The 16100-nt window shown below is 45.4% G+C and overlaps 1 protein-coding gene across 1 annotated transcript; it reads left to right on the top strand.

Moving 5' to 3' along the window:
• The first annotated feature begins 2084 nt into the window (after nt 1-2084).
• On the top strand, nt 2085-14933 carry socs5b (suppressor of cytokine signaling 5b). The gene is made up of 2 exons (XM_079280430.1): nt 2085-2282; nt 7766-14933. The coding sequence occupies exon 2, from the start codon at nt 7785-7787 to the stop codon at nt 9477-9479; it is 1695 nt and encodes a 564-aa protein (XP_079136556.1). The 5' UTR covers nt 2085-2282; nt 7766-7784; the 3' UTR covers nt 9480-14933.
• The last annotated feature ends 1167 nt before the right edge of the window (nt 14934-16100 follow it).

The raw sequence follows: 16100 nt of genomic DNA, 5'->3' as shown, positions 1-16100 counted from the left end.
GGACACCATTCCAAAACGGTCAATCACTCTGCTTTTTTTACACCTGCAGTTTCAGTGGGCTGCAAAGAGAGAAGCTGGACATACCATCATCCAAATCTAGTCAAACATAATTTGTTCACATTTCTTACCACAAAAACATTCAATGCACTGTATAAGCACACCTTTGAGGTACGAGTACTGAAGATAAATCATGAATTTGACTATGAAATGTGATCTGCACACCATGGAAAGAATCCTACGTATCCATCCAAGGGTCTGCATCCATCCAGCTCCACATCACGACTGATAGGTATCCAAATCTATTTGTGTCCTCTGCGACTGCCCATGCTCCAAATATTCTCTGTCAGCACTTATATGATCTGTCGCCGTTTCTTGGACGTCAGACTCGTGGCGTGCCGCAGTAAATTAAAGTTCACTTTCCACATATTCTTCTCTGGGATTGATGAAATGATCCCAATACACACGCCACCACTTGCAAGTATTCTAAGAAGTTTGATTGTATAAAACAATCCTTATTATAAATAGTCAGGCGTGAAGGCCGGAACACTTAAGTCTCTTTGGTTGAAGACATGTTTCTCATTCATAGCAGAGCTGATGTGATGCTGTGGCTTTGTCATCAGGGCATCGTCTTTCGGATCCAAGTGAATCTCATCATCCTGGACACAGTAAGTTCTGCGGACTGGTTTGCAGACGACACAGCGGCGACCTGGCAGGAGAGCTCCGTGTTGCCTAAAATAGTGTGAATCACTCCTGGGCCCCGAACAATCGGTGCTAATGCAATTCTCTTGCATTTCCTCTGATGGGCACAAATTGGATCAGCAGCTCGGAGATGTAAAAGCTAATGTGTTTGGACTGCTGGTGATTTCCACCATGAACTCACCGTGAGCCCCAGCTCACTACTTGCATTACTCACACCACTTCCACTTCCCATTACGCCTCGTGTCATGTGCTTGCGAATGATCCGGCTCCAGGAGATGACCTCATGTGTGGGTGCGAGTGACTATGAACGTTGCTTTGGTTTGTTTTCAATTTTCCTGAGATTTACTTTGGTACAAGCTACGACACACAGTCACTGGTCTAGGCTCCAGAGTGCCACATCTAATTCTGCAGCACCTGAGGGCCACGCGGGTGTCTTTGTTTGGTGTACTTTGTTTGATGTAGGGGGGAACGCTGGTTTTTAACCACCATTTCCAAAAATAAATGCATTTATTTGTAGCCTAGTTGTTTACTTTTTCTTCGTAGATAAACGGCTTTGCACTGGAATTATATTGACACTGAGAGGACAGTTCCCAGGCATGATCATGGTGAGATGAATTGGCTCAACGGCCACTGGTGAGTATAATTTGCTATTGGATCCCTTTCTGTCCACTGTCTGCGCAATGTGTGCAGTTTTTTTATGCTGGAATATTACTTGGCCTTCAGGTTGGCTGTGTGGAAATTTGATTAAATATAAATTGTTTTTGGAATATGAAACATTGAAGCACAAACCTGAAATAATTAAGCTTTAAAACTAGATTTTGACACATGGAGCTTCTTCAAGAAGGGGCCTAGTCTTGGCCACTTGGTAAAACAAACCTTGGGTATGACAATAATAGGAGGTTGGATTTACTGAGAATAGTGTGCTTATTGTAGTCCTCTTTACTTTAATCTCTATAAAATAAAATGATTTTGAATTTTCTTCGTTCTGGAGTTCCCCTCACTCCCAACTTACTTACCTGGATGACATCAGACAGTGAGTCGGTGGTCCGGCCTGGCCGTAACACCACCAGCATCGGTTCACCTCTCCACGTTTCCAAGTAGCTGCTAGCGGAGAGCCCCATCCTCCTCTCTCGTTCATTGGTGACACGAGACGCCCATCATGCGGAGCCAGCTCCGGGGCATTCCCTATCCGCGTGCTCCGTCGGAAATGGCCGTCTTTTCCCTCTCCTCCATTGGACCGAGCCGCTGTCAGTCCGCTTCCCTCACGCTCGTCTCCGGCTCAGAGCGCCGTCATATTGGCTGCTACAAGCAGCAGCGACCACGGCAGAAAAGAAGACCCCCACCATGATGAAGAACAGGGTTTTCGCGGCGCTCAAAGAATAATTTAGCTTTTTAAATATTTTGATCAGTATTTAACGAACTCATTTTCAAATATTCGGGATGATACCATCACGTGTCCGCGTACCTTTAGTGCTTCCATCCAACACCGTGGTCCGCAAGGGGGATGTATGCCTGACTTCTCTAAATAGCCATTTTTTGCAGACAAAGAGAGCTGTTGAATAGGGCTTTCAACAGGCACACGGGTAAGATATGAATTCGAGAAACAAACTACGCCTTGTCAGTCATGTAACATGTGTCTGCTAAACATCTGTAAGCAGCCCATTACCACTTTATTTAGTTGTGTATATTTTTGTGTCGCTTTTTTTCCCAAGCTAACAACGCTAGCTGGCTGCTTAGCCAATGCAACGCTTGAAAATCCCATTCTAGGAGATGCTAACAGTTAGCAATTTCTGACAGCTCGTGAGCCTGAACCGCAAGTTAGCGAAGCCGTCTGCGTTTCGCGTTAAGATAGCTTATATCTGTTGCCAACCAATAGAGGGCCGTTTGAAATATGTTTCTGACAAATATACTTCTGACTGAAAGCACCATGCCAACTTGGCAAATTTGAGCCTAGCTAACGTTGTCTTCGCGGCTGTAGCTACATTTAGCGGTATGGCTGTGGATGGTTAACGTGTTAGCAAGTCCGCTAACTTTGCTGGGATCAGGGAAAAGTGGGGCCTCGAGAAACGTAAAGGCCTTCAAACCATTTCTATGTACCAGCTATAATAACGGTAGAGCTCGTTAGTTGTGTGTCTTGTGTTGGCATTAAGTTGGTAGTGTCTATAATATGTCAAGGTAGTAACGTTAAACGTTAGTATAATGCAACTTTACCATCCACGTCAATCTGTATGAGAAAATCATATTCAAACGAATGCAGTGTTGGTAACGTTATTGGAGGGATGACTTCATGTAGTTAACATCACATTTAAAGAGTTTGTCTTACAATGCAAGTTAAGGTATGTTCTCCCAGTTCTTGTTTCTGAACTAATGTGAGTTACTTAGTTTTCTGTCTGACTTGAATTTTCGTTGATTTACTACTGAGCCCAAACTACGAACAAAAGGACAGAATAATGATCATTCAAACACTTGTATTGTTTATGCCAATTTGTTTTGCAGGAATATATTTTACTGTGCATGTTCTGCCTCTATTTGAAAAGTTTGTTTTTTGGCAAAGAAAATCATTTTGCACAGGAAATTTTTCCTATTGTGTCGAATGAAAGTTTCAATATTTTCTGAGATTTTAATGATGGGAAGAATCAGTGTGATTTATCCGTCATTTACAGACTCCCACATATCTTTCAGAATGCAAAACGCTGCAAATATCTCATTATTAGCTCTGGTCTGAGCAGAGAAGGCGTCCTCCCTTAATCTTGTCTTCTCTACAGCCCTCTCTTAGATCAGTGGGGTCCCAGGAGAATGGGTGTGTTGGGCTGCCGGAGAGCAGAAGTAGCCTAGTTCTGTTTCAGGGCGGCTGTACATGGTTTGTGGACTGGATCGCACTGTTTGCGTGGCCATTGTTAACAACGGCAACAGTAGTAGGGCGTTATATAGAGCGACAATAGTTTAAAATAATCTTAGCTGAGCAGGGTTCATTCTTTGTGGATATATGCAATATGATATGCCCTAGCGGTGTTTGGCCGGCTGTAGACATACATTTGAGCACATTTAACTCAGGTCTCGAGACCCTGGACCCTTTTAGCTGTGTATCGTGGCCACTGGAACTTCCTTGTTTGTATGTGAAGGTGAAACGCTGGCGGAGGGATAAAACACTTCAACCCGGGTGGAAAATTCAGCCTCTCAAGATGCAGCTGATATAATATTAGCTGCACAATTCCAGTTCATCTTTGAGGGAAGACCGTTGAACATGCAGTTTTCGTTCCTAGGTCAGTGTTTTCATGTTTGCAGTACGATTACAGAATCAAGGCAAATGCTGGCAAATTCCGGCCCTGGCTGGTGAGACTTTTTACACAACAATAACTTAGACGAATGAGACGGTTGACTGCATGTTTTGCTTTATAAAATCTGATTGGCTAGACGCATAGTTTAATTACATCCTGAGCCATGTTGCTCCTTTTGATGAAAGCTGTGATTGTCTTAAGTTTTATGAAGAGAAGTCAAAACTATTAACATGCCATTTAGCCACTATGCTGAACTCTCACTTCAATAACTTTCAAGGAAGTGTCAATAATCACTCAGACTGTGGCTAGAACCTTTGGACTGAACCTTTAAATTCATTTACAACTATTAAAGTCCTAAGGCAAAATAATAGTATAATTTAAATTTATTGAGGCTCACATTTGAGATCAAATTTAGCATATTATCAAAACGACCGGACAAGCGAAACAAGAAATAATTTAACAACTGTGATGACCACGTACCTATCCTAAATAAGCGCTGAGGCTACCAGTTAGGACATGGTGTCATAGAAATAATGCACAAAAACAGTAGTAGTTCAAACATGTGTTTTCTAATAACGAATATTTGAACATCACTTTTGGACAATTTTGACGGTCCTAGCACTGAGATTTCAGATTGCAACCAACTTAAAGTTTGCTCATTCGCTAAGAGTGGAGGAGAACTACGGCGGCCGATGTGTAAATGCCAATTACTTTATTTAGAGCCAGTGTTTGGTTTGTCCATTCTGGGCTACTGTAGAAACATGGTGGCACTGTATGTTGCTAGAAACTGCTCATTCTAAGGTAACGATAAAAAAAAAGGTAATTTTCAGGTGGTGATATATACCGGTACTAAAGAATACACAATTATTATATTCCATTTCTGTCAATAGCTCCCCCTAAATGCTACACACTGTTCCTTTAAGTCGCATCTTGAATAACATTTGCTTATTGATTTGCACGGTATAATTTGCGCATCCATAGGACAGCTGAGGTCCCGTGCACTGTGGATTCTTGCCATTACGTGAGGAATAATGGGAGCCTGTGCTGTGGGCACAGAGCCAGTTTTTTTCCATACAACAGGAAAGGCACAATATAAGGTGTCGCTTACCACGATGACGTGGTGCAGGTTTGACTTCAGCCAAACTTGTGTCGGCTCCTCTCACCTTTATCTAGCCCGTTCATGGACACTGCTGCTTTTACTATGCTCAGTATACTATTTCTAATAAGTACATTATATAATTGTTAAATTATAACAAAGCCTGTCATCAGGACTTCGGGGAGCTTGAAGGCTATCGTTCAAATGCATCAATTCATCAATGACAAATTCGCAATGATCATAAAAAGGAGATGTGTCAAAGGATTTGTTAAAGCAGGAGTAGCAAGTCTTGTCATGTTGCTTCGTGTTTGTATATTTAAATCAGAAATGTAATTGTTTAATTGTGCATAGCAAGAAAATAGGCTCATTTTAATTGTTACAATATTAAAAACACACATTTTGTACTTATTACATTTTTAATTATTGATTGTGGATATGACCAGTGCTTGATTAATAGGTCTTTGCAAGTTGTATGACTAAAGCTCTGTGACGGGGTTTTGCGTGACGTTGCAGACCCGTCACTATGACACTACAAGTGATAAGATGAAAATCAAATATATATGCATCAGAAGTGATCATTTTGAGATCAAATCTAGTAGCAAATGAGCTCCTTGCCACAGCTTGCAGCACTTAACACCAAACTGAAGTGTGTGTGGGTGTGTGGCAGAGATGACGTTGGCTTCATTGTTTATAGCAGAGATGACGTTTTTAAACACAGTTCTGAAACACTGGGACACAGAGGAGGTTCTAGCAGAGGGACGTCCGGCGGACTAAGCTAGCGATGCTTATTCATTAGCACTTGCTAACGCGAAGCCAACAATCCAAAGAACTTCCAACACTCACTCAGGCTTATTGTGCAGATATGCATGGAGCACGGAACAGGAGAGAAACCTCAGCAAATGAGTCATTTGCTGATGCAGCTTAATCGTGTGAATAATATCATTTTTTCGTAGCATTGTGTATTACATGCTGTTTTTTGTAGTTTAATGTAAACATCCAATGACTGTCAAGTGGAGAGATGTCATCTTTTGTGTATACAGAGCAGATCAATAAAGGGGATGACGCAGACGTCATGAGTTTGTTAATGATAGCCTAAGCAGATCAACTTAATCAGTCATGTGCTTAAAGACCAGTCTGGTTTCCTGTGTAACACAGAACCCGTGTCTCTAAGCTGACTGTGCACATCCATAATGTCTTAATGAACGTTGCACAGAAAACTTCCCTCTGTAGGCAGGGCGATAGGATGCACGGTAGTTGGATAGCTGCTTTTACACCCCACATCTGCCAGAGGTAGATGTGTGGGGGGGGGGGGGACCAGCTACAGAGGGTCCAACCTACTTTGTTGTGGGCCATAACTTGTTAAATGGCACATGCAATTCATGCTGACGGGTTTATGGATTTAAATATTCAGCAAAAACTCCCATAATTGGAGTGCATGTTCTTATAACGTACTGTATCTTATTGATGCGGTCATCATCATCAGTTACAATTGCATCAATTTCAAGTTTCTTGGCTGATTGCAATGTTTTCGAAGAATTATAATTGACCGCATACATAACATTTTTGTAACTTTTTTTCATGGAAACTTCAAAATGTAATTGTGTATTTTCAAAATTAAACAATGACTATTCATTTTGTCCAAAATTGCACAGACAGGCCAAATAAAATCCAATTGAAAATCCAATTGCAGTTTATCCCACGTTCTCCTCCATGTTTTACAGGCGCAACATATCTATCCAATGTAATTTAGGCTGCATCAAAACTTCCACGCTGTGTGATGCACCGGTCAGGGTTTTTTAATACGAGCTGTTAGCCAATCCGCACTGCCCAACCCACACAACTGTGCGTTAATCAACCATTTGAACCCACAAAAAATCGACTGGGCTGTAACAGACGATTGGCCGATGACTGTTCTTGGCTGATCAGCTGGTGACGGCGGCTAATCGGTCGGTGCATTTCTAGTTACAATTACTTCAAGTGATGAATGTCAAAACTTGTTCGAAGTCACTTATAGGAAATGGCTAAAACATAAGTTTGAAGACTTGCAAGGCATGTGGTTTTGGATATTTTGCATATTGATTATTCCGTTATCTAGCTGTTTGCTGCAGGGATTGTGGATTGGCAACACCAACTAGAAACGGTGTCTGAACTTGGAAATGAAACGTTGCGTTTTAGAGTCATTCAGCGCTTCGTGCTTGGCAGACCACCTACCTGTGGCGACTTGGTTCTCTGTAAAATTCGCACCTTTTGAACGCAGTTCGACGCGACTACTCCCAAATCCTTGTCAAATTGTAATAGAGCAATAAATCAACGGCATACGGGAGTGTGTATGTGCATATACATCTGCCCTATCTGCTGCTGTTACAGGGAAAGTTCTTGGTCAGGTCTAGACTGGCTCTGTAATACAGTACATACCAGCAGATCAGCTGTGAGCAGATCCTGGGTTCATTTATAGCTGTGGCCTTGTGTCCCTGCACGTCTGCCTGGCAACTCCGAACTCCGCTGTTCCAACTACTCAAGCTCAGCCACCTCTCAGACCGTTATGCTCTCGCCATGTCAAATTACTAGATACACAGTAGTCTGGGGAATTTCAATGTAGGACACTCTTTATGCAGCTTGTGCCTCGGTGTTAAATGTAGGCGCCAGTTGCTGTTGCGAGATTTTTCAAATTTTTGTCTCCTGTCATCTTCAGGTCCCGGGGACTCCTGTTGATGAAGAAAGTGGGCAACATGTGGAGCAACCTGAAGAGCAAATGCCAGACACTCTTTCACAACAACAGTTCAGGACCCAGTGAGAGCAGGACTGAGGCCGATGCCGTCCACTGCGTGGTGGAGCTCGGCCTAGGAGAGGTCTCCTCAGGTGAGGCCCCGGCATCGGGAGCCTCCAGCCCATCACGGAGCCTCCTGCCAGTGCCGATGGCAACGGTGGGACGTCGGCACCATAACTGTGTGTCGGACATCCCTCAGATAGTGGAGATTACAATCGACAAGGACACAGAGGATGTGCGGGGGCGATTGGGGGGCGTACCCATGGCCCGGAGAGACTCCTATTCCCGTCATGCCCCATGGGGGGGCAAGAAAAAACACTCGTTTTCCAACAAAACCCAGAGCTCTCTGGAGGCAGATAGGCGGTCTGGGCGCCTCCGGGGGAGCGGGAATCGTAGGGACATGCGTTACGGGGTCGGCTCCATCCAGGAGATGTGCGACTCTGTGTCCGGAGGACGCAGTCTGAACGCTCGGTCTCTGCGCCAGCGGCTCAGCGATACAGTAGGGCTGTGCTTACCGCTGCCCGCTCGCAGACGCTCTCGCTCATCCAAGAACCCCGTCACCTCCAAACGGAAGATTCACCTGACGGAGCTCATGCTGGAGACCTGTCCCTTCCCGCCAGGCTCAGACCTCGCACACAAGTGGCACCTGATCAAGCAGCACACGGCACCGGTCAGCCCGCATTCCTCCACTGCCCTGCTGGACGCCTTTGACCCGGCCCACGCATCACCCGAGGACGAGGAGGAACGCCTACGCGAGCGCCGCCGACTTAGTATCGAGGAAGGTGTGGACCCACCACCTAACGCACAGATCCACACCCTGGAGGCCTCAGTGCCGGGCTCCTCTCTCTACAAACTGGGACCAAAGATGGCTCCTAGCATAGGAGAGTCCTCCGGGGACGGCCGGGCCTCAGGGGCCGTCAGCTCTGTGGCCGCTGGATCATCAGGGGCCTGCGGTCCAGTGTTGGGGGCTGCAGCGTCAGCCCAGGACTGTGACTCAGAGGAGGATTCGACCACCCTCTGTCTGCAGGCCCGGAGGCCCAAGCAGAGGCACGCCTCTGGGGACGGTCACCTGAGCAGGCAGCAGCCGGGACCCTGGAAGGTTCACACTCAGATAGACTACATCCACTGCCTGGTGCCGGACCTACAGCAGATCACAGCGCTGCCCTGCTACTGGGGCGTGATGGACCGCTACGAGGCCGAGGCACTGCTGGACGGACGGCCCGAGGGCACCTTCCTGCTGCGCGACTCGGCCCAGGAGGACTACCTCTTCTCCGTTAGCTTCCGCCGTTACAACCGCTCGCTGCACGCCCGCATCGAGCAGTGGAACCACAACTTCAGCTTCGACGCTCACGACCCTTGTGTTTTCCACTCTTCCACCGTCACAGGACTGCTGGAGCACTACAAGGACCCCAGCGCCTGCATGTTTTTTGAACCGTTGCTCACAGCGCCTCTCCATCGGACCTTTCCCTTTGGCCTGCAGCACCTGGCACGAGCCGCCATCTGCCGCTGGACCACTTACGATGGTATCGGCGCTCTGCCGCTGCCCCCTGCCCTGCAGGACTTCCTCAAGGAGTATCACTATAAACAGAAAGTACGAGTTCGCTGGCTGGAGAGGGAACCGCCACTCAAGGTCAAATAGGGTGGGCTTCTTCATTGCCTGTACACACACTGCAGGAGGATTACAGAACTTAAAAGGAAAAAAAAAAGAAGAAATTCCTCATTAGCCAATTAGATGCTATACTGACATGGCCCTCTTTCTGGCGAGGGGTGGGATTTAAATGTAACAAGCTATACAAGATTCATTCTAATCTTTGTTTTAGTTAATACTTACATCACAGAAAATACATATGATTATATTCAGTATAACGCTGTCTGGCAAGCACATGTTTTTGTTGAACAGGTTTTTTTGACAGGGAGGGAAGGCACAAATATCAGTGCTTTGTGTCTTTTTTTGCCTGCTTTGTGCTAAATGTCTGCCTGATCCCACAACATCACCCTGCCTGTAGACTTGCCTGCATGCCTCCCCGTATCCCAAAATGCTATTTAGGCCCACATGGCTACATTGTACAGTTCACTTTGTGCTTTCTCTATTTTTTTCTTTTTTCTTCCTTAGCTAAAGCACCTAGTGGAGCACCTTCCCAAGAGGGTTTTAAGGTGTGTGTGTGTGTGTGTGTGGGTTGAGAGGGCATCTGGAGATGCTATTATTTTATTGCAGTCAGAGCTTGTCCCATGGATGGAGCTACATAAGGCACATTCTTTGCCATCTCTTTGCACGCACGAGCATCAGCTAAGCCAGGGACAGATTCTGAGAGGGTCCACAGAGTTCAGGACAGCACATCAGGGAAATGAAATGCTCTCTAAGGACTATAGATTTGTCCTTTTTAAAGAAAAAAAAACTTAGTTCCTCGTTAAGCAGTAATGGTGAATGATTAATCCGTCTACTGTGTCCTATTTAGTGAGCAAGCGGAACGTGTCAACTTTATTTCCATTGTGCGTCCATTGCTTTCAAAACAGAATATTTTCTTACAATCTGTCCCGAACGATTCTTGCCGTAGTTGCGGTTGTCGCAGCTGTCAGACAGTTCTTCACTGTGCATACATTCACACAGTTAATTTCTCCCCCAATGCAATTTAGCTCCCAGGGTAACATTCTAGCAGTCCGGTGTCTTACGTTTTACACCCGCGTCCTTCAGTTGCTATCTTTTGGTGGAATCTGCGTGTCCCAGTTCGATAGTTATCTTCACCAGACACTTGTGCAGATTGCTATGAACTTTGGTTAGTTACAGTAAGTAATGCTAACAAGTCTCCTCAGAGGGACCGAGGGCACGCGTGATGAGCTGTAGGTGAAGCCAAAAATTCAAAATGACTGAATCGATCTGCTTGAACTATGAAAGCTCGTTTGGAAACGGGCTGACTGCTCACCTCATGATACTTCAAAGACCAAACTACAACTCCCATGATTAGTTTGCTGTACCCTTTTCCACCTTAATTTATATTTCTTTCATGAAACATGTTCAAATGTGTTTTCAATGAAGATCACAGGAAAGAGGTGATGTACGTCTCAACCCCCAACACGTCCCCTCACAGTCCCTGGTTATAGCTCTGAGCACAGGCAGCACTACTCTGGAGAGGTCGGCATATCTCTGAGAGCTTCAGTTATGTAACCTGAATGATTTTGGCTGGGTTACTCGGGACAAAAACACTGGTGGCCAGCCAGTCATGTCTGTGTTTGTTCTCATTGTGAGGAAATAAGTGTGACCGATGTGCCTTTCAGAGAACCATATATCCTGTTCCATAGCAATTAGTTGCTTTGTAGTCCAAAACCTTCAGCAGGAGCTGTTTTAAACTCTGTCCACTCGGAGGCCATCGAATGAGACTGGAGAGAATACCGGCTCACCTACTCATGGTGCATGCTGGAGGTTTTTGTAACGGATAACATTTCAGCGGTGCTACGTCGGTTTGAGCGTTGACAGATTATTGAAATAAATTGTACGTTAGTTACATCTCGCACATTATGGCCTGTAGTATTAGGCTGTTAGTGGGTCCAATGCCAGCCCAACTGTAGCATCTTTCAGTGGTCGACCAATCGATATCCAGCTCTCACACGTGCAGGTCGTCACACGTACGGATCCTAGACTCTTTACTGTGAGAATTTTGTTCATCAGCAGCAGTGTTAGTTTTAACTCTTTGTAGTAGTAATAATAATAACGTTACCTGGCTTTTTGAAAAGAAAAAGAAAGAACTTAGTTGATGTTTTGAGATGACTTTGGGAGGATGAGATGGTCTGACACGAGCAGAGCGGATCCCTTACGACATGTTTCCAAACAAACACGATTAACTTAAAGCATGTAGACGCAACAGGTGAAGTGTGAAACTAAAATACATTGAAGCTGAAACAGTTCCTTTTGTTTTAGTTTGCGCGTGCACACACGTTAAAGGTTATTGTCCTTCTCGTCCGAGGATGAATCACGAACAAACGTCGAGTGTTTCTTTGCCGTGAATATCTGAGCCTGTGACCAAAGCTCCCGCACACAGCTGTGTAATAACGAGCAGGCTTAGGCTTTTTAATGTGCCCGATGGTGTTATGATTACATTTCAGATTTACATACCACTGCTCGTCTTTGTAAATTTATACACAGACACCCTGAAATTCAACACTGCTGAACTATTATCCTCTTTTCTCTTGTTTATCAGGCAGGAAACAAGACACATTTATATGCAGGTGTTAAAAGATCATTTTTGTCGGTGTAAGGGTCAACTTTTGTCGATTCTCACCAACACTTTACTTTCTCTACTTATTGCATTTCTGCAAACAGATTAGACCAACATCTCGAACCCTTTCCACCGCCCTGCTCTTTGTTCTCACAAAGCTTAAATCAGAGTGGCAGGAGTGTGTGCATGTGTGTGTGTGTGTGTGTGTGTTAGTGAGGGGCAGACGGTCGACATTTGAGTCGCTTGCACTTTTCGTGTTTCGGGAGTTTTTAAGCATCCACACTGTCAAATACACTATCACACTGTGTTGCTCGATGTCACCGGTCTATCCACGCTACTGCCTAGCAATAGCAAACAACTCCTTGCAGTGCCTCACCCCACTTGCAGGCACTAATCACAGGCTAATTTTACCATGTTGGGGATATAAATTTACTGGGTACTAAAAGGGCAGCTCTGTGTTGCCTCATGGCTGCCGTGTGGCTGAGGGAGGCCTTTTTTTTTATTACCCAACTGCTCGCTCTCTCTCCCCATCTGGCCACACCCCTAACATCACTGTGCTGATATGGAGGTGACGTGGAGGGAACTAAGGCCCGCTTGTCCTACCCGCGCTGCGCTCTATCCAACCCCGTCAGAGCAATGTTGGGCTAAAGTTAGTGCCGAGGAGGAGGAGGAGTTATGGAGCCGTGGCTTCCTGTTTGCGGCAACAGAGAGGGATTGGGATTTGTTGAAGTAAAAAAGCACTTTAATTGCGTATTTGTGTTTGACGGTGCAGTCTGCAAGTATGAGGACAGCGACATGTTTTTTGTTGGCTCCAGCATATTGGATGTGAAATGAAAAGTTGGCCTGAGTGACAACTTAAGGCTTTGATCCGTATCTGTTGACATTTTACTTTTAGAAACAAAACAAACTTGTGTCGTCATACTAAGAATTCGTCTTTTGCAATTGAATTCTATCGTGCGTAAACATGAGCGGACACTTTATCTAAGGCCTGCGATGCCTTTGCTCTATATTCTGGTCATTTTCTAGACTCGTGCAAGTAAAACGTCCTCATTTGGACTGAGGTCAGGTGACTATGCCAGCCAGGAGCTTCATTGGTTGTCTTGTCTGTGTGTTATCGATCGTTGTTGGCCTGCTTTGACTGAACTTGGGGGATTAGATATGAAAAGAGCTACCCGCTCTATACGCCTGAATAAAAGCAGAGTTGTCACTTTAACCTTTTTTACCAACATGCTGCACTACCGAGCTCAAACTGAGAATGTCCTACTGTCCAAATATTTGACAGTTTTGTGTTTTTAGCTCAAAACGGGAGTGATACTTGCGCGAGTGTTAGGAGAAAGCCGGCGGTCTTGAAAAAACCCATTTCCCTTCTATATGCGGCTGTGTATCAGTGTTTGGACAGAGGGTTTCAGTGGACGGGACGCAGAGTGGACTGTGAGGGGCGATGACGCTGACTCCTATGAACGATGCCTGTCTGCCGCCCCCCCCCCCCCCGCCCCCCCTTATTCTCAGGCAGGCCCATTGCGAGGAGAGTCCCGGGACCCTCTCAACCCAGTTTTTCCCCATGGGAAATATCCGACATTAACCCTAGCATACGTTTGCCATATAAACCCCGTAGATTTAGAAGAGGGGAAATAAAACAACACATTGTATGTATGATGAATGATAGAAGTGATGTAATAGGAGCCTGATGAAAGGATGTTTTTATTCTTCTGTGGTGCTTTAACTGGAACACACACATTTTCCACACACTGGCTCTCACTCGCACCTGCACTACCCACCCAGGTATTGACACACATCCGCCCCTCCCCCAACCGAAGCAAAGGGATGTGTAAACATGGACCACATTTAGCCAGCACCACCTTTCTGTGTCACCCCCCACCCCTGGAAAAATAGGGGGTGGGGGCGCCAAGATGGGTGTTTACGTGTATATTCATATTCTATGTTCTTCAGGAAAATAAAATGCCGTGAATTGAACTATTTTGACCGTACATTGTCATTAGCATGACACCATTTAGCTGCACTATGGGAGCCTCGTTTTGTGGAAAGAAACCACTGGGTCCGGTCTGGAGGAGAGACGCTAGCAGTCCTGCTAAACTACTGCAACATCCCTGCATGAAGGACTCCCAACCCCCCCCCCCCCCCCCCCCCCCACCACCACCACCCACCCACCTCGGTACTAATCATGGTTTAAGCTCTTAGTGGACAAACAAAAAAGATATTTTAAACACCTTTTTTCATGTTCCCACATATATTTTAGAAAGCTGGGTTAAGTGCTATATGCAAACAGAAAATAAAAGATGTATGAAAATTATTATTTTTCATTATTACTTCTCCCTAATATGCAATGGAGTGTAGTGTAACAATGGTTGCAATCCTCTGTCACTTTAATGCTGTACGTGCACATTGGTTGCTGTGTGGATGTCGGGTGCCGAGGCAACAGCACTTGACAATGATGGGAACTAATGGTCGTCACTCCGCAGCACCGCCGTGTTCCCAGACCGCCTTATTTGATCCGACCAATCACAGAGAGCCCTCTTAGGGTCTCCGTCGCTGCCACAGGCTGAGCGAGCTGTTGTCGGATGAATATCGCTGTTCCATTATCTTCTGATTTTCCTCGCTTTTTCTTTTTTTTTTCTGCTGTCTGATAGAATTTGGAGCGTGTAAATGGCATAACCATGTTCACATTTCACTGTCTGTTCTGTGTATCTGCTTCACCATTCAAAGAGACAACAAAAACCTGTTTTCCAGTATAACCTGTTAATTTTTAAGAGCCGTATGATGCGACACTTGTAGCTGTCAGTCTTGGTGCTTGGCTTATGCTTCATTGTCTTAATATTCCAAATAAAACTGTTCAGTGTAATCCACACTGGCCCATGATATAATATTGAGTTTGTTTTATTCTTTATGGTGACTCACTGCCGTCTTCGTGGTGTCCTAGCAGTGAGTCGGGGGTGACTTGGTCAGAGTTTAGGGCGACTGTGAATGTTTGATTTCAGTTAATGTTCAAGAGAACACTGATGGATCACCAAGACTAGAAGCTCCGCATTCAGTACGCACCAAACGTATTCATATATTTCCTTTTCAAGTTGAATAGCAAAAGGGTATAAAATACTAGTTTCATAAATAGTCCAATTAATGTGACGTTTTTCCAAAATTCCAAGCATTTAAAACACTCGGCTTAGATAAAGATCTTGTCTTTTAACGCAAAGCACACACAGCTGCAGGCCTGAGTCGTGGCTCGTAAGCTATGCGGCCGCTTCACTAAAGCTTCCTTAATGTGCAGTGATTGGCATACGTTTATGTAACTGCAGGTCCCGCTGGGAGTCCTACCTGGAAGGACGGGATCGCAATCTGTGGAGCTGAACAAAAGGGCTTCACCTGTGTAATAGGATAACGTCTGTAAGGTGCTGAGCCGGCGTTTATTCATTCCGAGGAGAATGAAAACCTTATTTGAGTTACAGGTGGTACAATGTCTTCCGAGTTCCCATCTATAGTGAGCAGCTGCTGGTTCAGCCTCTCCCCCCCCGATGGACAGATGACCCCCGCTCTCCTCCCAACCCACAGTCTACCTCCCTCACTGGGCTCAGCAGCAGCTATGCAGACTGGAACTTCACAGTTAAGTATTTGTTCATTTGAAATGATGTATAAATAGCATGTGGGTTATCGGTTTCAAGTTGGCTACCCAAGGCGTATGAATAATTGACGCTCACCGGGGAGCAGGGAGAGGGTGAGCTGCCATGCAGGGCAGTAAAAGCTTTCTGTGGGCTCGGAGAGAGCAACAAAACTGACTAACAAACTCGTGTAAACCTGCTACAGCGCGCTCGCATCCGTGCTCTGAAAACGTACCCTCAGGTCTCCTGTTAAAGCCTCTGGCACGCCATAATAGAAACCAAGCAATAACTCCAGCAAAACGTTGTGGAATCTAGAGTTGGATGTGGGTCACTGACGGGAGGAGGAGGATGAAAGTGCAGATGATGAAGTTCTTGTCAGCTTATCAGCAGACCAAACCCTCCAGATTTCATCGGAGTGTGGCCCAGTCAGCTCCGACC

The sequence above is a fragment of the Melanostigma gelatinosum genome, assembly GCF_949748355.1.
Source record: "Melanostigma gelatinosum genome assembly, chromosome: 12".
Classification (NCBI taxonomy): domain Eukaryota; kingdom Metazoa; phylum Chordata; class Actinopteri; order Perciformes; family Zoarcidae; genus Melanostigma; species Melanostigma gelatinosum.
The sequence above is the reverse complement of the archived record's forward strand: the minus strand, read 5'-3'. Positions and strand labels throughout refer to the sequence as shown.

Bases quoted from the DNA above. Each gene is read 5' to 3' on its own strand.
- socs5b (XM_079280430.1), top strand. From the start codon at position 7,785: ATGAAGAAAGTGGGCAACATGTGGAGCAACCTGAAGAGCAAATGCCAG.